At 44.2% G+C, this 23,173-nt stretch overlaps 1 protein-coding gene across 2 annotated transcripts in view; it reads right to left on the bottom strand.

Annotated features, from left to right (window-relative positions):
- Positions 1 to 23,173, bottom strand: part of CDH18 (cadherin 18) — a 601,306-nt gene that overhangs the window by 154,520 nt on the left and 423,613 nt on the right. For both annotated transcript variants that reach the window (XM_044293327.1, XM_044293328.1), the window contains exon 6: positions 3,934 to 4,187. In XM_044293327.1, coding sequence (XP_044149262.1) covers positions 3,934 to 4,187 — 254 coding nt within the window. The remainder of the gene's footprint in view (positions 1 to 3,933; positions 4,188 to 23,173) is intronic.

The raw sequence follows: 23,173 nt of genomic DNA, 5'->3' as shown, positions 1-23,173 counted from the left end.
AGCGATTGTAAAAAGAGTACAGTATGCGTACACTCATCCAATGGTGCAGAAGGTGAAGTTGCACCTAACAAAGTTGCTGGTACTATAGTCCCTCCCTTTCTATGTGGTTGACTCTGCACCTTTCAGAGAACTGATGGCCTATGGCGGGCCAAGGGGTAGAGTCCCAAGCCGTCATTACTTCTCCAAAAAGGCTGTACCAGACCTGCACAGATTGAGCAGAAGTTGGGCTAGTCCTTGAGCCTGTCGGTGTCTGGTACAGTACATGGCAGTGCTGACATGCAGACCTTCCTCATGCTGATGACACCCTCCCCACTCTGTGACGGGGCCACTATGTTAACGACTCATGCTGCTGCCACCCTTACCACTCTGTGAAGGGGCCACTAGTGTCCCTGTTTGGCCTTGTTGACATCACTGTTTATTTTACCCTTCTGATCTGTCAGAAGAAATTAAAAATTAAAAACACAACAGATCCTGTCTCTAGAGCATCCATAAGGCCTCTATCACACTGTCAGTATTTAGCATTAGAATTTTTTTATCATGATTTCAAGGCCAAAAGCAGGGGCGGGCCCAAAACACAGAAGACATGTAAATATTTCCAACACCTGTTATCTCTGATTTGAACCAACTCCTTTTTTTTTTTTTTTTTTTGTCTTACCAAATACTGACCGTGTCATAGAGGCCATTAAAGTCCTGCATGCATGACTTCTTTCCCATCTAAAAAAAAAAAACTATTTCAGAGGCAAATAGCCAAACCTCATGCAAACTGATCATGAGGCCTCTATCACATGTTCAGTATTTTGCATCAGGATATGCTCATGATTTGAAAGCCAAAGCAGGAGTGGGTACAAAACAAAGAAGACATGCAAATATTGCCATCACATATCTCTGTTTTGGATCCACTTTTGTCTTTTGTGGCCTTTCTAATACTAATCAACTACTGACCAATACTGAACGTGTAAAGGTGGATGCTCAAAAGACAGGATCCGTTTTTTTTTTTTTCAGGTTGTTTTTGTGATGGATAAAAAGAAGGGGAAAATAAACAGTGACGGCAACACAAACTTACTGCTGATACCCTCTCCACTCTGTCATGGGTGCCCTACTTGTATCAGTGTGTAACAGAACTGGTTCTGTAGCAATCTACTTGGAATCAGCAGATGGTGTAAAAGAAGAGTCCACTTTCACTCTATAGTAGAAACTTGAGCCACTGCACAGTTAATTACATTGTACCTGATGCTAACATTGACCTGTAAGACTAAGTCACACTTGAGTTATTAAGTTATTTGGTCAGTCTTTGACCCATAACTGACCAAATAAGTAAAGTGTGAACTGAGTCTAAGAGTGACGCCTGTCACCTGTCTGTCATACTGCAGCACATTAACTGTTTCATTACCACAGTGGACTAGCTATGTTTCTGCAATACACAGTGATGTCCACCGAGATACAGGCTTCCTTCAACCAGGAAATAGCTCATTTATAACGTGCTTTGTCACAAATTAATTTCGATCAAATCAAATATTTGGGAAATACCATATTCAGTATCATCACCGGCATAGCCTGTAAACATAAACTGGAGGTGAGGTTTAGACCGGCAGCACTGGATGAACGGGGGGAAAGAAGTGAGTATGTGTTCTTTTATCTTATTAGATTTAGGGGCACTGGGGGATTATATTAAAACTTGGAAACCTCTTTAACTATCCAAGTTATATGCAATGATGTAAATACACATGGTTTTAATAACACAGGGAAAATAATTCCTGTGGACATAATCGAGGAGGTGAAAGAATATGAGCAATCAGTGATTAGTCCATTGTGTTAGAACCTTCACTTTAGAAAGGAGAATAGTCAACATGCTTGAGTACTGGCTTTTAATCAAGAATAGTTGAAGAGACATTTCAACATCTGGCTGTTCTGATTACCTTTTCAATCCACCATTCCAGCATGCTTTAAGAAAGCCAAGAAATATCCTTTTAACAGCTGATACTGAAGAACATCTCAAATGATTCTGATGCATTAGGACCCTCTAAAGCTATTTATGTCTTAATTGTAATCTAAAACAAAGATTTGGCTTGGCAAGAATGATAGCCAAAGGAAAAATTGGCTGTGGATTTTGAGATTACTAATGCAGTTTTTAGACATTAGTAGCTCTTTTAATGAGGACAGAAGTCGGGCAATGTTGGCAAGGAGATAGAAGCTCCTCAGGCCGCAGAGACTATAGACGAGCCAATGCTACTGAAATTCTGAATGGCATTGATATTCTCACAAAAGTAAGTATGTAACATTTATTTTTTTATTTTTTTCTGACCATGCCTCTCACTGGATGATGAACTTTGCAAATCAAGGAGGAAGAAATACAGTGGAAAAAAAAATAAAAAATACTTCACCATTAACTGCTTACAAGCTCTGTAACATTCTGCTTATAGAATACCTATACCATGTAGTAATCATTAATGTGCACCACTGGTCACTCTTACAAGCTTTGCATACTAGCAACACCGATAAAGAACTCACTTAAGATACTTTATTATGACGCACAATTAAAAAAACTAATATAAGGTATTGACACACACCTCAGATGAGGCACCAAATATGCGGTAAAAAGTGACACAATAACAGCAGCAAGGTATAATCAGGTAAAGTAGGACATACATCCAAATTGATATAGAAAACTGCACACACAAGTAATACAGACCCAGTATGGCGTCTCAAAACGCCAATCACGTGTTTCACGTTGTGCTTCCTCTTCACTCCCTGAGGAAGCACAACGCGAAAATGTTGTATTGAGGCACATCATAATGAAGTATCTTAATTTTTACAATTATATACTGTATGTAGAGTGTGTTCTTTATTGGTGTTGCTAGTTTGGTATATGCATCTGCATTGTTTCCAATGGATCCTATGTTTATGGATGTTAAGCTTAACATACTAGTAAATTGCATTTATACACAAATAATCATATCTGCACCTAGATTATTTTTGGTGCAATATACAGTAGTTACTATACAAATAAAGTCACATAACTCTTAACCAACCATGTAGGCCAAGATTTTTTTTTAGAGATGTTGATGAAATTGTAATTTACAACATTTTAGCTAGAAAGCTATCCTTACAGTGTATGCACACAGATATAAGGACACTCTTTGTCCTGCTGTGTGGTGCCCCCATAGGCACTGTAAGAGAGATTTATCAAACTGTTCTAAAGTAGAACTGGCTAAAGTTGCCCATAGCAACCAATGATATTCCACCTTTCATTACTCACAGCTCCTTTGGAAAATGAAAGGTGGGATCTGATTGGCTGCTATGGGCGAATGAGCCAGTTCTTCTTTAGAACAGTTTGATAAATTTACCCTGTGTTCTTTAATGGAGAAAAAAAAAAAAAGTATAGTGTGCTCCCATATGAAATTTGAGATACCCAGAGGTCTCACAGAAGGCTTTCAGTGCCATATTATGTATCTGTACATTACATATCTATTGTGGGCACAACGACTTAGTGGAATGTTTAGAATTATAAAATATTGAGCCAGCCACTGCCATCTTGATTGAAGATATAGCACAAAATCTTGTGCAGCACTTGATGACGTCACCACGTCGGTCAGACAGGTGATGTCATACGTCAACAACCATGAGATTTAGTGCAAGATCTTCAAACAAGATGCCAAAGCAAAGGTCGGTGTGTCGCAATCAAATAGATGAGGTAAGTACAATTTTTATTTTTTTACTGCCATTTACCGCAGGGAAAATCAATTTGCTACCTCAAACCACAAGGAAATTCGGCCTGCGGCAAATCAAATTTTCCCTGAGATTCGGATCCTTCAATTCGCTCAACACGAATTATAGTATAGGCGTATTTTTTTTACATTCCAAATATTGTTCCAAATAGAGTAATGTATAAAACTACACAGCCTTTCAAACATTTACTCAGAGTATATGCCTTACCTTACTAGGCTGTTAGTGCTATCAGGATCATTGGCTGATACCAATCCCACAATGGTTCCGATATCGGCGTTCTCATACACATCCATCTCATATACAGACTTTGTAAACAAAGGTGCTTCATCTACGTCCCCTACAATCACTTTTAACATGGTGCTGTCTTTGAAAGGTCCCAGATGAGAAAATCTTGAATCCAGATGGGTATTTACTCCTTCGATGTTCAGTGAATATAATTTCTTTTTCTCATAATTTAATGGCTGAAAAAAGAGAAATACATATATTACACATAAAAAATTATATAAACTAGCCCAGAAATGATATGGAAGAAGTCATAAACATGAAATTCCACAAAACAAAATAATTTTATATTTTACTCTATATATTGTAGCTAGAATACACTATTAGCGGTCTTAAGCTTTGACATTACAAGCAATAATTCACGTGGTTTAAAAAAAAAGTTATTCTGTACAAATTAGAAAAAGAAAACAGTGTCGGCTTTATTCAGATAATCCTGATAAAACAATAGATTATGGTCAGTACATAGCTGTAATAAAATTTCTATACAGGAACAGAAAAGACAAATGCTTCCCAAGCGTGTGCTTCTGAGTCCTATTGAAATTTCCCAAGCGTTTTCAAGCTCGTAACAGCAACATGTTTCATTGTGTTGTGGTACAAAGAAGCAGGATGAACAAACAACAGTGGCAGATTTAATAGGTTAAACCAGGGTTATTTGGTGTTGTGTTCCATAAAATGTCTATTCAGCAGAAGTAAAATAAATCTGCATTTATTGACTGATGATTTGTCCCTGACCTTGGGAGTTTTATTAGGAGATTTTACTTATATGTTCCTATTTGCTGGAACCACAAAAATGTTTTCTATGACAATATCACACACAGTGTGACCTTCATGCTTTGCTTAGCAAAGCAGTACCCTTTATGTTGCATGTTACCAATTGAATATAGGTGCAATTGTAGTAGTTCCTCGTTGATTTCATCATAGACATGTGATAACTAAATAAGATTGGAAGTCACAGAAAGATATAATAATGACCTTCATTTATAAAGCATCAGTATATTCCTCAGCCCTTCACAGTCAGAAGAATCAGTAAAAGTACACAATATAAAATATCGGAAAACAAAAAGCCTGGAAAGCAGACAATAGTAACAGTTGATAAGGTTGAAAAAAGTCAGTTTTATCAAAGGGGTTCTCTGTGCTTTTAATATTGATGACCTATACTTTGCCATAGACATCAGCTGGAAGAGACACGGGAGACGGCACTGATCGTGGGGGTGCCGGGTATTAGAAAACCACCAATCTGATATATAGGATAGGTCCTCAATAGTAACAGCCTGGAGAACCCCTTCAAGTATTATCCCATTGTACTGAGGAAATAAAAACAGCTCTGGTGATGCAGATGTCAACTGTCCCATGCAAGGGGGTAGGGGAGGGATGCTTACTGATTCCAAGCATGCCAATCAGATTACATACCTGGATCAATGTCTCAATTTCAGAAATCTTGTACCCATTACATGTGATATTATTACTTTCAAGAAAGGCATCCATGCCTGGCCCTTCTTGAACATCTATGTTTTAACCATCACAACATATTGTGGCAGAGAGTTCCAAATTCCTCTGCTTTTGCAGTCAAGAATTCCCATCTATGATAATGGTGAAACCTTCTTATCTCCAGATGTAGAGGATGCCCTTTTGTCATGGTTACAGACTTAGTTATAAAACGATTATTAGAAATATATATGTATCTTCCATTCATACTGTATATTTGTTCATTACTATTAGATAACCGGTAAGCTGCCTTTTTTCCAAACTGATTTGCCCCAAGCATATTTTTTATAACAGGCCACCGATTTCTATATAAACCATTCACTTGGCCAGTATCTGTATTAACACTTATGAATTATCTGTCACCTCCCCTGACATGCCTGTTTTAGTAACCACTTGCATTCCCCATGTAATAACAATATTGGAGCATCAAATCTTATGATTTCATGTTGTGCTATTCTTCTATTATTTGTTCTACAAATGAAAAAATTGCCAACAGTCTGAATTAAAAAAAACAATTGGGTCTTACCATTTGGGGTGTGTCTCTGCATAGTCAGATAGCATCCAATCAGAGCTGTGGCAGACTATGCAGGGATGCACCCTCACCTGGTAACACCCAGTTGGACTTTATTGCAGACCGTCGGCAATTGATTCATAAGCTTGCAAAAGTCCTCACCACTTCTTTTGTATATGTGGTCAAAGTAGTTAGGATGTCAAAAAGTATTTTCATCGTGTGCCAGGGGTAGTCAACCCCTGGCACACCAACTGTTGTGAACTAAAATTCCCAGCATGCACTTTTGGAGCTTAGCTCAGATCTATAAGGCAATGAAGAGGTAGTTGAGGGTACAGTTATTTCTAATTGTATTTTCACATTTACAGATACATCGGAAAGCTTCTGGTGCAATCGTTACACCTAAAAAGAAAGATAGAAAATTTCAACAATGTTAACATCACAAAAAATAAATAAAATAATAATTTGGAAAGTAAGTAGTGATGGACGAACATCGGCCAGGACGATTCGCAAATCAAATGTTTACGAACCACAATTCAGTGGAGGGCCCCATTCACTTTAATGGCAGGCGAACCTGAAAAACCTTCAGGTCATATTTGCAGCCACCAAATACTTACTAGAAGTGCACAAATAGTCCCACAACATGGACAGTGACATACTAGAGGGGGATCAATGACAAAAATTCCCACTAAAAATATGTATTTTATTATGGGCCGTTTTTATGCATCTTAAAGGGAAATTTTCAAAAATTTGCCTTGATGGAGCCTAGAATAGTTTTATTTTAGGCCACGGTAGTACGGGCCCTAAATTTTAAACATTCACCTGACGTAAAATAAATTGGGATTATGTGGCTCGAAGTAGATTATGCGTCACTGAATAACAATTTTACTGTAGCCTACTGGAGTACAGACCCCAAACATTTGGCTTTCAGCATACAGAAAAGATAAAGTGATTATGTGGCTGGAGGTATATTAGACGTTCATTGGATATCAATTTTACTGCAGGCCAGTGAAGTACAGACCCCAAACATTAGGCATTCACCTGACAGAAAACATCAAGTGATTATGTGGCTGGAGGTATATTAGACGGTCAATGGATAAAAATTTTACTGCAGGCCAGTGGAGTACAGGCCCCAAAAATTATGCATTCACCGTTCAGAAAAGATCAAGTGATTATGTGGCTGGAGGTATATTAGACGGTCACTGGATAGCAATTTTACTGCAGGCCAGTACAAATACATGTCAAATACATATATTTAAAAGAACTAAAAATATAATATTGGATTAAAAACATGGCTAATGAAATCCCCCTCTTGAATTTGATAACATGTGGTCGTCACAGGTGGTGAATTCCTCTGAGGCCCCAACAATTAGGCATTCACCGAACAGAAAAGATCAAGTGATTATGTGGCTGGAGGTATATTAGACGGTCATTGGAAAATGATTTTACTGCAGGCCAGTGGAGTATAGGCCCCAAACATTAGGCATTCACTGGACAGAGAAGACCTTTTATGCCGCTGTATTTACATAAGACAGGGACCATTCTTTGTTCTGTGTGGTGGCGGATATGTGTGGGCTGGCATGATGAAATTTAATTAAATGTGGTCATCACAGGTGTTGAATTCCTCCGAGATCCATGCCTCATTAATTTTTAGAAATGTGGGGTAGTCCACACTGTCGTGAGCTAGGCAAGTGCGCTTATCAGTCATGATGCCCCCTGCTGCACTGAACGTCCTTTCAGACAGGACACTTGACGAGGGGCAAGCCAAGAGTTCCATGTCTAATTGTGCCAGCTCTGGCCACAGGTCAAGCCTGCAAACCCAGTCGTTAAGGGGTTCCTCGCTTCTCAGAGCGTCCATATCAGCCGTTAACCCAATGTAGTTGGACACCTGTCAGGCATTCCCTGAGGCTGGATCCAGAGGGCGGCTGTCGATGAGTTGGCTGCAAGAATGATCCCATATCCGAATTGACCAACACATCTTCAAATTGCTCTCTTCTTGCATGTGCAGTAGGATTGGTACCCACAACTGCTTCTCTGTGGGTGGAAATTCTTCTGCCAGCACCCGCAAAACAGCAGAGTGAAACATCTCTCGAAGCAAGGTCTGGAAATGCTGCATTCTGATAGCCCTCTGTAATGCTGGTAACATTTCCGCCATTTTGTGTTTGTACCGGGGGGTCTAAGTACGTTGCCACCCAGTCCAGGTCCTTGACCCTTATGCTTTTTATAAGGGGGTCCCTCTTCAAACACTGGAGCATAAAGGCCCCCATTTACACTAAATTGGAAGCGTTGGAGCGCTCTGGCTCCTGCTCATCGCCCCCCGAAAATGTTGTCCACGGACTGCTCCCCCTATCCATGGACAACATCAGGGATAGTCAAAAAGTTTAAAGCCTGCTCTTCTTGCTCCTCCTCCTCCTTCCCACAGGCACCACCCTCCTCTGACTCCTCTTCAGACTCTTGCTGACTGTTCTCAGATGGAGTAGCCCCCCCTTGGGAATTCATTCAGCATTCCAACTTCCTCATCTTCCAGCTCCTGCTCCTCGTGAGCTTGATCAATGACACGACTCAATGCACGCTCAATAAAGAAGGTGTCAGGTACGATGTCACTGATGGCACCCTGGCTGCGACTGACCAGTTTGGTGATCTCATCAAATTCCCGCAGAAGTCTGCATGGATCACGCATGAGCAGCCACTGGCATGATGAAAACAAACCAAGCTCCCCAGAACCTGTCCTGCAGAGTTCGTACAAGTAGCCGTTAATGGCACGTTTCTGCTGGAGCAGCCTATCAAGCATATACAAGGAGGAGTTCCAGCGCGTCACGCAGTCACAAATCAGACGTCTGACGGGCAAGTGGTGTCGCTGCTGAACGTCAGCAAGGTGAGCCATGGTCGTGTAAGATCTTCTAAAATAGCCAGAGATTTTCCTAGCCTGCCGCAAGACGTCCTGGACCCTGGGGTATTTGGCAACTAATCACCGCATGACTAAGTTTAGAAAGTGTGCCATGCATGGCACGTGTGTCATTTTGCCCTGTTTCAGCATGCTCAGCAAATTGGCACCATTGTCGCACACCACTTTACCAACTGTCAAATTGAGCGGGGTTAGCCACTGATCGGCCTGTGACCGCAGAGCTGAAAGGAGTGCAGGACCGGTGTGGCTCTTGGCTTCCAGGAACATCAGCCGCTGCACAGCATGGCAACGTCTCACCTGGCACGGCAAATAGGTTCTGGGGAGCTTGGGGATGCAGCGGAAGAGGCGGTAGCAGTGGAAAAGGAGGACTCAGCCGATGAGGAGACGGAGAATGGAGTAGGAGGGGGAGAAGAAGAGGCAGGCCTGCATGCAATCAGTGGCGGTAACACCAAATCCACACGGGTGCCACGGGTTGCATGCTTGACAGCTGTCAGAATGTTCACCAAGTGGGCAGTAAAATTGATGTACCTTCTCTGCCTGTATTTGCTATACCACGTGTCTGTGGTCAGCTGTATCTTTGCACCGACACTGTGTGCCAAAGATACATTCACTTGCCGCCGACCGTGGCCATATAGCTCTTGGATGCCCTTCTAGGAGAAATATTTCCTTCCGGGGACCTTCTATTGTGGTGTGCCAATGGACAAAAATTTTCTAAAGGCCTCCGAGACCACCAGTTTATATGGCAGTAGTTGTCGGGCTAGCAGTTCTGACAAGCTAGCGCCAGGCGTTCGGCAAGAGGGTTATCCGGCGTCATCAACTTTTTATGTTCGAACATTTTGGCCACGGAAGCCTGCCTTTTGCAAGATAAACTCAATGACGGCATGGTGGAAGGTGGAGTGGTGGACAAATGGGAGTAGAGAGGAGAAAGAGAAGAGGCAGGACATGGAGTGCCGGGAGTGTGACGTTGTGGGTTCTGATGGTGTTGCTGCTCCCACTGGGCTCGGTGATGGGAGGCCATTTGACTTCTTAAGGCGGTCGTCCCTAGGTGAGTGTTGGGCTCACACTGCGGAGCCATGTTTCGGCATCCTGGGAGTGCCAGATGTGACCGTGCATGGTGGATGGCTCGCTCTAGATATATTTGCAGTCTGCTTTTGGCCTCCTGTGCACTGCAAGTTCTGCCTGCTTCTCCTCCTTCTCTTCCCTATCTGCTGCTCCATCTCTCCCTCTGAACTCCCCATCTCTTCCTCTCTTGTGGGCACCAACGTGACGTCCATTGACACGTCATCATCGTCACCTTCACCACCACTGACATTACAGATCTCGGAGTAGGCAACAACAGCGGAGACCACTCTCCTTATCTGGGTACTGCCGTCACGACCGCTGGGTGGCGGCTGTTGCTACCTCCTCTTCCTCATCCTATACCAAGTATGGCTGTGCATTAATAAGGTCTGGGAATGGATGGAAAAATAATTCCTCTGACTAAAGTGGAGAAGCTATGGTGGTGGTGGTGGTGGTGTCTTTGTGGGTGCACACAGCAGAGAGTGAGGAGGGTGCTAATACAGAGGATGAGGAGGGTGCAGAAGCGGAAGGCTGAGTGAGCCACTCAACCAACTCTAGTGTGTCCTTTGACGTAATCACACGCACCTTCTCCAACTTTCCACTTAGGCTCCGGCCTGGTGCACCTGCCTCACCCCTACCACTACTGCAGAATGGCCTGCCTCTTCCTCTGCCTGTCATTTTCAAAATGACCCTGTGACAAAGTCCCTATAGAAGAGCAGTGATTGTGGAACCTGGTGTATCACAGGCCTCAATCAATATTTAGTGAAAGCTGGTATATCAATACCCTCTATCAGTATTTTGTGTAAACAGGTATATAGAACCCAATAAAGAGTATTTGCTGAAATTTGGTAAATCAAACCCATTAATCAATATTTGGTGGAATCTGGTGTATCGCAGGCCTCAATCAATATTTGGTGGAAGCCGGTATATCAATACCCTGCATGAGTATTTTGTGGAAACAAGTATATAGAACCCAATAATGAGTATTTGCTGGAAGCTGGTAAAACAAACCCCTTAATCAATATTTGTGGGAAGCTGGTGTATCACAGGCCTCTATCAGTATTTTGTGGAAACCGGTATATCAATCCCCTCTATCAGTATTTTGTGGAAACAGGCATATAGAACTCAATAAGGAGTATTTGCTGGAAGCCGGTAAATCAAACCGCTTAATCAATATTTGGTGGAAGCCGGTGTATCGCAGGCCTCAATCAATATTTGGTGGAAGTCGGTATATCAATTCCCCGTATCAGCATTTTGTGGAAACAGGTATATCGCACCCCATAATCATTTTTTTGGGGGGGGGGCAACAGGTATATCACACCAGTTGCAATTATTTATTCAAATAGCGTTTGTCCCTATATCTAGCTGCAGCATCTCAGCAGAACCGCGCACAACTGCTGCACAATACAATTGCACTATAATATACTATCTATGTTAGAACGTATATTATAGGTATATCACACACCTGAATCCATTTTTGGGGGGCAACAGTTATAGAACACCAGTTGAAATTAGTTATTACAATAGCATTTGTCCCTCTAGCTGCAGTATCACAGCAGAACCGCACACAACTGCTGCACAATACAAATGAAATATAATATACTTTCTATGTTAGAAAATATATAATAAGTATATCACATCCCTCTGTATGTCACACCTATCAATAGCACAATTATACCAGTCCTTAAAAGGACTTTTGTGACCCTATTAGGTAGAACGTATATTATAGGTATATCACACACCTGAATCCGTTTTTGGGGGGCAACAGGTATATAACACCAGTTGCAATTAGTTATTACAATAGCATTTGTCCCTCTAGCTGCAGTATCACAGCAGAACCGCACACAACTGCTGCACAATACAAATGCAATATAATATATTTTCTATGTTAGAAAATATATAATAAGTATATCACATCCCTCTGTATGTCACACCTATCAATAGCACAATTATACCAGTCCTTAAAAGGACTTTTGTGGCCCTATTAGGTAGTGTTTGGTGTCCCTAACAGTCTGTCCCTGCTCCACACAGCAACCTCTCCCTACACTGTTAAAAAACAGAATGTAAAATGGCTGCCAGATCGGGTTTATTTATAGGATAGGGGGTGTGTCCATGTGCTGAAACTTCTCAATTGGCTTTCCTGTCCCACCTGATGGATATGTCATGGGTCAAAGTTCTGCACAATGCAAAGAATGTGACGCCGGCGGACATTGCCATATGTTTGCCTGTTCGGCGAACAAGCAAAGTTTACCACAAAACAACCACCGGGCGAACTGCAAGGTCATCTATATCCATAGCCCATCTCCTAAATTCAGAGTAATAGTTCTTGTCAGAGTGCCCTACCTGCCGCAAGCCACGCAACTTGGTCTCCTCCAGGGAGATCCGCTCTGGGTTATCATAGATAAGCCCTAGAGCTCTGAAAAATTAATCTACCGACCGTATGGACTGTGATCTGGTCGGCAGCGAATAAGCCCAAAACGGATAGTCACCTGTTAGCAAATAAATTATTATACCCACTCTATGACTCTCGTCCCCAAAAGAGCGTGGATGCAGTTTAAAATATAATTTGCACTACTCCCTGAAACAACTAAAATTGTCACTTCCCCCAGAAAATCTGTCCAGAAGAGCCACCTTGGGTTCAGGGCAAACCTTGTTCCCGCTGTCGGAACCAGCCAACTATGGTCTCTGGATCTGTGAGACGGTCATGTGGAGGTCAGCTACCTCCAGAGACAGCGCCTGGAGTTGTCCGACCAGTGCAGAAATAGGATCCATTGCCACACTAATACAAACAAAATGGTGTTTTTTTTTTGGTGGTTGATAATGTCACAAATAACGGGGAGGGGAGGGACACCAGAAAGACAACAGAAGGGAGAAGAAGACAAAGAACTAGGCCTCAAGGCTCAATAGTTGCTGGCGAGGTTCTTATTTAGTAAGGGGTAGGCAACTTTTCTATTGGTTGCTAGGGATGTTGCTAAGCTGTGACAAAGCCTTCTCATTGGCGCACAAGCTAGAAGAAGGGAGGGATGATCACCTGATGTGTACTGTGTTCAAAAAAATATATACTCTCAAAGTGCCGATATTCGCGATAAAAATTCATAATACGAATATTCGCGCTCAACACTAGTGCTAATGCTAGCCCACGAGTGCCGTCTGAAGTCCGCTCCAGCCCCATTCACATTCACTGATGCCCAGCACGCTGCGTTTTTTGTCCGGCCGCCTCTCGGGATGTTTGCCGTGCTGCAGCTGCATCTCCGACCTGTCCCCATTAAAGTGAATGGGGCCAGAGCAGACTTCCGGTGGCACCCGTGGGCTACTGTTAGCACTGGATCACTGTACAGGGGGTCACGGATCTCTATATACAGTGGTGGGGGTCACATATCACCATATATAGAGTGCAGGAAGGAGATGGCATACAATCATAGATGGTGAGACCAGTGACTGCTGCTGATATCACGGACCTCAGCCATACTGACAGCTCACAAGGGGTTAAAGCTCCTGACCTGAACTGTTGGTCTGGCTGTAATATCATGTCTGTGATAAGATCACAGAGCAGAGGGGCCATAAAAAGGACATACACTGGGATTGCTCACAGTTTGTGGTCCACAGTGCTTCCCTGGCTCTGCTACATCCTCACATGTTGGCAGGGTCCTCTCAGTACAGGAGATACAGAAAGAGCGGAGTCTGCAGTCAGTGAGCTCCCATCAGCCATCGCAGCTTCTCCTCGGTCTCCCTTCCTCCTGCAAAAGTTTATTTCAGCTTTTAAAAAGTGTCCCTGCTAAGCCCTTGCCAGCCCTGCACAGCCAGGAGTGCCAGTCACAGAAGGAAAGCACCTCTAATACAAGCAGGGTGCTTTAGGACCCATACAGCAGCACATTCCTTAAGGCATGGATGAGGTTGCTGCTCCAAAGAACCTGCAGGGATGGAGGAGACAGGCAGCTGTGAGAGCAGGTCAGGAGGGGGCGTGGTGAGAGCAGGACAGGAGGGGATGTGGTGAGAGTAGGACAGGAAGGGGCGTGGTGGGAGCAGGACAGGAGGGGGTGTGGTGAGAGTAGGACAGGAAGGGGTGTGGTGAGAGCAGGACAGGGGGGGCGTGGTGACAGCAGGACAGGAGGGGGTGTGGTGAGAGTAGGACAGGAAGGGGCGTGGTGAGAGCAGGACAGGAGGGGGCGTGATGAGAGTAGGACAGGAATGGACGTGGTGATAGCAGGACAGGAGGGGTTGTGGTGAGAGTAGGACAGGAATGGACGTGGTGAGAGCAGGACAGGAGGGGGTGTGGTGAGAGTAGGACAGGAAGGGGCGTGGTGAGAGCAGGACAGGAGGGGATGTGATGAGAGTAGGACAGGAAGGGGCGTGGTGGAAGCAGGACAGGAGGGGGTGTGGTGAGAGTAGGACAGGAAGGGGCGTGGTGAGAGCAGGACAGGAGGGGGCGTGGTGAGAGCAGGACAGGAGGGGGTGTGGTGAGAGAAGGACAGGAAGGGGCGTGGTGAGAGCAGGACAGGAGGGGGCGTGATGACAGCAGGACAGGAGGGGGTGTGGTGAGAGTAGGACAGGAATGGACGTGGTGATAGCAGGACAGGAGGGGGTGTGGTGAGAGTAGGACAGGAATGGACGTGGTGAGAGCAGGACAGGAGGGGGCATGGTGAGAGTAGGACAGGAGGGGGTGTAGTGAGAGCAGGACGGGGGGGGCGTGGTGAGAGCAGGACAGAAGGGGGCTTGGTGAGAGCAGGACAGGAGGGTATGTGGCTTCAAATAGCAAGGAAACCAGGCAGATCTGCTTAAGAAGATATATTAATAAAGGCTCGTTCACACGAATGTGTGATGCCTGTTGCCGTATTGCGGAACACATTTGCGGATCCGCAATACACGGGCACCGTTTCATGGCCATTCCGCATCACAGATGTGGACCCATTTATTTCACTGGGTACACAAATCCGGAGATGCGGAACGGTGCGGCACAAAAGAACGGAACAGAACACTACAGAAGCACTACGGAGTGATTTTGCACTGTATCTTTTTTTTCAGAACGGAAGGATAGCGGACCCATTCAAGTGAATGGGTCTGTGATCCCCATGTTCCTGCCCCACGGACGGTGACCGTGCATTGTGGACCGCAATTTGCGGTCCACGGCAGGCATGGGCTTTATATGTTCATATCATATGTAATATCTACCTACTTTCTTTATAGTTCTAAGTGCCAACTCCTTTAATCTCACATAATGAAAGGGTGCTGTATAACATGGGGTGTAAAAGCTGGATTATCAAAATACATCTTCATCTCAATTAGTTGAAAAAAATAAACTTTTTCCAGGAGAACATTTTGTTACACACAAATTAAAATATTTTTAACCACGATGTAAAGAAAGCTTTTTCCATATAAAACTACATACCAGAAATAAAATCAGGGCAAAAGAGCAGGAGGTGTCTAGATGTTTTTGCGTTACATCCCTGGAGACTACAGTAAGAATCCAAATACATGTATACTGGCAGGATTTCATTGCTGTCAGTGTTCAAGAGGTCAATAATTTAAAAACAACCATAGTTCTTTATTCTCACCAAGAACACAAGTGCAGCCTGCAAGGACTCTTTGGTAATTTACAAAGAACTGGAGTCACAGATCTTTCTAGTTTTCATTTCATAATTATATGTTTGTATATACTGTATAAAGTAATAAAACTTACAACCACAGAAACTATAGGATTTTATATCAAAACATCCTTTTTAATAAATTTATGTCCACCATAGTCTCAGATATATAGGGGTTGTAGCTCCATTTTTCAAACATGTGGAATTCTGGTTAGGCCTGGTTGTACACCCCGTGGCCATGCTGCGGACCGCGAAATGCACGAACACCGACTGTGGGGCAGCCACAGCGGATCACAGACCCAATCACTTTAATGGGTCTGCGATCTGCCAGTTCCGCAAAAAGAAAGGACATGTTCTATCTTTTTGCGAAACGGAAGTATGGGACGAAACCCCCCGGAAGCACTCCGTAGTGCTGTCGTAGGGTTCCATTTCCTGCTTCAGTTCCTCACCATTCCGCATCTCCGAATTTGCAGACCCATTGGGGTGAATGGGTCCGCATCCATGATGCAGAATGCCCACGGACTAGCGCCCATGTATTGCGGATCCGCAATACGGAAACCGGCAGCATACATTCGTGTGCAAGAGGCCTAATACTGACACACAACACAAGCAATGTGCCAGTAAATCTCCTGTGCAGCATACAACATATCAGATGTTCTCTTTCATACATCAATTGCCTCATAAATACAGCATTCAGTTTGAGAACCAAACGAGTACAGCTCACCAGCGGGACCACTTCAGACTCTGTGATACATAGAAAGAAGAAAAATTTTCTGGAATTGGAGAATAAGACAGAGCAGAGGGAACCATTTTGAAATGACACCATATAAATAAGAAAGTTAAAGTTTCACAGTTTATCGCATTATTGCTAGATAATGTGCATGCCGTGGACCTAAAAATCCTTAGCATGCCATGAAAACAACACAGATTAGTTCTGCTACATGTTGATTGGGTGTACAGGTTTTTAAAATTTCCATCAATTGTACTGTAAAATGGGCACAGAATTTCAGTGCGGAACCCGCTATCAAAATTTGCAAGAAATCTGCCCTATGACAAGCAAGCATGAGGGTTGATATATAAAATAAGCTATATTTGTTTCCTATTACCTTGTTTCCCATTACCTTGCATTGTTTATATGAAGTATATTGTATGAGTGTTATAAATAATAATAATAATACGCTTTATTTATATAACACCAACATATTCTGCAGTGCTTTACAATTAGAGGGTTCATGTACAAACAAAATAATTTATTATATAGCAAAAACAAGTCAACAATAAAAACAAGAGGGATGAGGGACCTGCTCGCAAGAGCTTAGAGTCTATGAGGAGATGAGGTGACACATAAGAAAAAGTTCTTGTTTTCTACAATGGGCCAGCTATCTAAACACAATAGTGGAGTAGATATAAGGCTGCAAGAACCATCACCAGCCCATATCTAAAGTGCTTATGAGTGTATGAAGTGTGGTGGATAGTGTTTGATAATGGATAGTGTTGAGTGAGCATGCTCGGCAGAATACCTTTTCGGCTCGAGCATCGCTATGCTCGGCACATGGCGGTACTCGGCCGAGTACCGCATGTGCTCTAGCGCCATGCTCGAGTCTTCTCCCTGCAAATTCGCGGCTGCTAAGCAGCCAATAAACGTGCAGGTAAGTACTGCCATCACTGTAATGCCAGTAGCCATGTTAATTGTTACATCTGTGCTGCAATAGCATGTGTGTTTCAGGCCCAGATATTGGGAAAAATATTTGTGAAAACAATTATATATTTTCCATAATTTATCCACATTTTTTCCTATAAATGGTCCCTGCAGTGAATTGTCACATCTGTGGTGCAATAATGTGTGTGTCAGGCCCAGATATTGGAAAAAATATTAGCAAAAACAATTATATTTTTTCCATACTTTATCCACATTTTTCCTATAAACAGTCCCTGCAGTGAATTGTCACATCTGTGCTGCAATAGCATGTGTGTGTCAGGCCCAGATATTGGGAACAATATTAGCAAACAAAATTATATTTTTTCCATAATTTATCCACATTTTTCCTTATATAAACGGTACCTTATAACATATAACATTTAATATGAAGAAGGCGATCATTAAGGGACGGGGAAGTGGTCGTGATCCTGTTGATGCACGCAGAGGCCGTGGCCCTGGGCGCGGTGAAACTGTGTCTTCTGCCAGAACACAAGAAAAACAATCATCCAAGATACCTAGTTTCATGTCCCAGTTTGCAGGGCAGTGCAGGAGACCACTTTTGAAGTCAGCCCAGTGTGAGCAGGTGGTCGGTTGGATTGCAGCAGACCTCTTTGCATCGCCATTAATTGATTTGGCCCCCTCGCCAAGCACGCTTGAAAAGGGACCTCAAATCTTTTGCCCGATTCCCAACCTCTTGAGCATCCAGAGTAACAAGAACATGATGCTGGGGAATGGCAATTAGTGTTTAATGAGGTGGATAATGATGAGACACAGTTGCCAATGACTGCAATTACTGTCTCGAGAGTGTGAGGAACAGGATGACACAAAGTTGTCAATCACTGAGGTTGTGGTTAGGTCAACAAATCAGAAGGATGATCAGAGTGGGGAAGTGGAAGAGGAGGTGCTGGGCAACGAGGTCATTAACGCAACCTGGGAAGGTGGCAACAAGCCGAGCGAGGAGAGCAGTACAGAGGTGGGGGATCTGCAGCACTGCAACAGGCCAGAAGAGGAAGTGGGGTGGCAAAAGGTAGAAGGCAGACAACACTGAACAGGCCCACAACTGTTCCATGGAGCACCCCCTTGCGTAAATCTCCATTGCCAAGGGGTAGGTGTTCAGCAGTATGGCACTTTTTTGAGGAAAGTGCAGACAACAAAAGAATAGTAGTTTGCAACCTGTGCAATGCCAAAATGAGCCAGAGTGTAAACACTAGCAACCTCACCACCACCAGCCTGATCCGCCACATGTCATCAGAGCACCCTAATAGGTGGGCCAAACGCCTGGGTCCACAATCTGTGTCTGCAGGTCACACGACTGCCTCCTCTTTCACTGTGTTACGTGCTGGCCAATGCCCTGTCTAAGACGCAGGCCCGGATGCCTCCTGCCCTGCACATGGACCTTCGTAAGCACCATCAGCGACCACATCCACTTCCCTGTCCAAGTGCAGCGTCCAAATGTCATTATCCTAGGCATTTGAACGCAAGCGCAAATACCCAGACACCCACCCACAGGCCATAGCACTAAATGCGCAGCTTTTCAAATTACTGGCCCTGGAAATGTCGCCATTTAGGCTTGTGGACACTGAGGCCTTACGCAGCCTGATGTCGGCGGACGTCTTTCCTTACGCAGTCCCCAGCCACCACTATTTTTAAAAGTGTGCCGTGCCAGCCTTACACCAACATTTGTCCCTTCACATCCCACATGCCCTGACCAATGCAGTTACTGGGAAGGTCCACTTAACCACCGACAAATGGACAAGTCCTTTCGGCCAGGGACGCTACATTTCCCTGACGGCACACTGGGTCAATGTTGTGGAGGCCGGGAGCTACTCCTACCCTGGTATGGCACAGGTGCTACCGACGGCCCCAATTCTATCAGGGTTTCTGCCACCACCTACGTTAGTGGCTCCAACCCCACTTCTCCTCCTCCGCTTCCATTTCAGCTCTTACAGCACCATCACGCCATCAGTCGGTAGCTGGAAGCAGTGTAGCACTACAGTGGGGAAGCGGTAACAGGCCGTGCTGAAGCTGATCTGCCTAGGTGACAAACAGCACACCCCCACAGAGCTGTGGCAGGGGATAAGAGACCATACTGAGCTGTGGCTCTCGCCACTCAACCTAAAACCAGGCATGGTTGTGTCTAATTATTGCCGTAACTTGGTGGCGGCTTCGGAGCTGGGCAACCTTAGACACATCCCATGCCTTGCCCACGTCTTCAACCTTGTGGTTCAGCAGTTTCTAAAAACATACCCCAATTTGCCTGAGCTACTGGTGAAGGTGTGCTGCGTGTGTGCACATTTTTGCAAGCCATCGACAGCTTCAGCCGGTCTGTCAATGCTGCAGCAGCTCTTGAAACGGCTTTTGTGCGACGTGAGCACGTGCTGGAACTCCACGTTCCACATGTTGGCCAGGCTTTGTGAGCAGCAGAGGGCAGTTGTGGAATACCAGCTGCAACATGGTCGTCACCTTTCCAGTCAGCTTCCGCTATTCACAAGCGAGGAGTGGGCATGGATGTCTGACCTCTCTGAGGTTTTACGCAACTTTGAGGAATCAACACAGATAGTGAGAGGTGATAATGCTATTATCAGCGTCACCATCACACTTCTGTGTTTTCTAAAGGGCTCGATGCTGACAATTAAGGATGACACTTTGCATGTAGAAGAGGTGAAAATGGGGGAAGACATTACACCCTTAGTTCGTCTTCTCAGCGCGAATTGGAGGCTGAAGAGGAGGAGGAAGAGGAGCAGGAGACAGTTGCTTCATGTTATGATGCCTTTCCCGCAACCTGCGCGTTATACGCATTTTAAACAACACGGATTACTGGTTGTTCACCCTTCTCAACCCCTGCTACAAAGAAAACTTTTCATCTCTCATTACTCTTGTGGAGAGGACAAGCAAAATGGTGCAATACCAGAAAATCCTTGCTGGAAAATTGCTCCAAAGTTTTCCATCTGACAACGCTGGTGGCAGAGTTCGTACTTCCTTGGCCAACCGAGGAGGGGAGACAAGGGGAACACGCAGCAGTTCCAACAGTGGCAGGGCAACATCCTCCAAAGCCTGCGACAGTTTCATGACACCCCACCAGAACCCTCAACCTGATGTGCGGCCTACTGCGCAAGGAGAGAAACATTTTGGAAGATGTGAAGGAGTACATAGCAGACCGTGTCAGCGTCCTCAATGATCCCTCAGTGCCTTACAACTACTAGGTGTCCAAGCTGGACACATGGCCCAAACTGGCACTCTACCCTTTGGAGGTGCTGGTTTGCCCTGCCACCGGCGTATTTAATGCTGCTGGTGGTATTTAATGCTGCTGGTGGCATTATAACAGATAAGAATATCCGCAACTGAAAATGCTGACAGGTTGACTCATATAAGAATGAACAAGGCCTGGATTGACCATGACTTCTCGACTCCACCAGAGGAATTCTGATGAACATAAATGCACTTTACATGTGTTGTTTTTAATGTAGTGAATAGACTGTATTCCCATGCACCCCTTCTACCACAAACAAGGGTATATGGTTGAATCTTCCTTTTCTCCTCCTCCTCCTCTTCCGTCATGTCAACATGCCTGCTTATTCGTCACATATAATGCCCTCGCATATATGGCCTTCGAATATATTTTTTTAGAGGGTCTGCTCACCAGCAGGCCCTCACATCTAATTTTTTACAGGGTCCGCTCACCAGCAAGCCCTCACATATCATTTTTTAGAGGGTCCGCTCACCAACAGGCCCTCACATATATTTTTTACAGGGTCTGCCCACCTCTAGGCCCGCAACTTAAATATTTTACAGGGTCAGCTCACCTTCAGGCCCGCAACTCAAATAATTTACAGGGTCAGCTCACCTGCAAGCCCGCAACTCAAATCTTTTACATGGTCAGCTCACCTGCAGGCCTGCAACTCAATGTGAATGAGGCCTTCCTTTATGTGATATATAGGTTGTATCGGAGTGCCTCTTGTAATTTTTGGCAGCACTTGCACTTGATATACAAGTAAATATGCAGGGAAGAATGTTTTCAATCAATTTTTCCTATAAAATTGAATTTTTTACTTTGGTTTTGTGCGTAAAACCTTAATTAGATTGTGAGCCTGGTGATCAGTTTAAGGCCTTTTAAGCAACATCAGCAGCAGCTTGTTGATAAAAATGAGTGGCAAGGTGACATACAGTGGAGATGGTAGCATGAGGAGGCCACATAGTGGCACAATGACTGAGTCTGGATAAAAGACTAAGACCACAGATTGTTTAGAAAGATGCAGATGGAAACAAATCTGTGGAGCTGTATGACGGTCGCCTGCAGATTAATGCAGACCAGGGGCATAGCTATAGGGGAAGCAGAGGAAGCTGCAGCTTTGGGGCCCTGACCCATAAAGGGCCCATCCAGGAGGAGGAGGACTAAAGGATTTGGTCAGGGCCCCCTCAACAGTATTACACAATTAAATTAATATATACAGTGACAGTATAAACAGTGTAGAAAATGGATGGAACAGCTGTGGTCCCTAGTCTGAGAGAGCGATCTTAACTAGCCACAGAAATGAGGGTGGCATGGAAGGAAGGGGTTGCTAAAAAATTACTGTGGGATGGAGACCCATTCAAAAATTTGCTGTGGGGCCCAGTCATTTCTAGCTATGACACTGATGCAGCCCACAAAAGCAAGTTGGGTTTATCGATTCCAAAACCTTAATTAAATTGTGGGCCTGGTGATCAGTTTAAGGCCTTTTATGCAGCATCAGAGGGTCAGCCCAGCTGCAGGCACTCACATATAATGTTTTACAGGGTCAGCTCACCCACAGGCACTCACATATAATGTTTTACAGGGTCAGCTCACCCGCAGGCCTGCACCTAAAATCTTTTACAGGGTCAGCTCATCTGCAGGCCAGCAACTCATGCTGCCTTGCTTTGAAGTAGTAGCTGTAGCCGTTTATCAGGCTCCTTCTCCGAAATCGAACAATAATTCCCCGTTACAAGTGGTAACCATATTAGGCACATAAAAGAACATCGAAAGTTGACAGGGAAGATATCAAAATGGATCGTGGACGTCACAGGGACGTGCAATCAGGCAGAAGTTATCTAGAGTCAACAAAGCGGCAGCTTTCCTCATCCAAAATATGTCAGTGACATTCAGTGTAATTTTTTATTACTCATTCCAATAACAGGGCATCTTAAGAGTCATGTATTATTATTTATCGTCACTACCTCCACGAGTCGGGAGTGTGTGATTTGCACGCCACCCGCTTGCCTTCCTTGGATGTACAGTTGTGGCCAAAGGTTTTGAGAATGACACAAATATTAGTTTTCACAAAGTTTGCTGCTAAACTGCTTTTAGATCTTTGTTTCAGTTGTTTCTGTGATGTAGTGAAATATAATTACATGCACTTCATACGTTTCAAATGTTTTTATCGACAATTACATGACATTTATGCAAAGAGTCAGTATTTGCATGTTGGCCCTTCTTTTTTAGGACCTCAGCAATTCGACTGGGCATGCTCTCAAATCAACTTCTGGGCCAATTCCTGACTGATAGCAACCCATTCTTTCATAATCACTTCTTGGAGTTTGTCAGAAATAGTGGGTTTTTGTTTGTCCACCCACCTCTTGAGCATTGACCACAAGTTCTCAATGGGATTAATATCTGGGGAGTTTTCAGGCCATGAACACAAAATGTCAACGTTTTGGTCCCCGAGCCACTTAGTTATCACTTTTGCCTTATGGCACGGTGCTCCATCATGCTGGAAAATGCATTGTTCTTCACCAAACTGTTGTTGGATTGTTGGAAGAAGTTGCTGTTGGAGGGTGTTTTGGTATCATTCTTTATTCATGGCTGTGTTTTTGGGCAAAATTGTGAGTGAGCCCACTCCCTTGGATGAGAAGCAACCCCACACATGAATGGTCTCAGGATGCTTTAGTGTTGGCATGACACAGGACTGATG

Source organism: Bufo gargarizans, chromosome 5, assembly GCF_014858855.1.
Source record: "Bufo gargarizans isolate SCDJY-AF-19 chromosome 5, ASM1485885v1, whole genome shotgun sequence".
NCBI lineage: Eukaryota > Metazoa > Chordata > Amphibia > Anura > Bufonidae > Bufo > Bufo gargarizans.
This window is presented reverse-complemented; position numbering and strand designations above follow the sequence as displayed.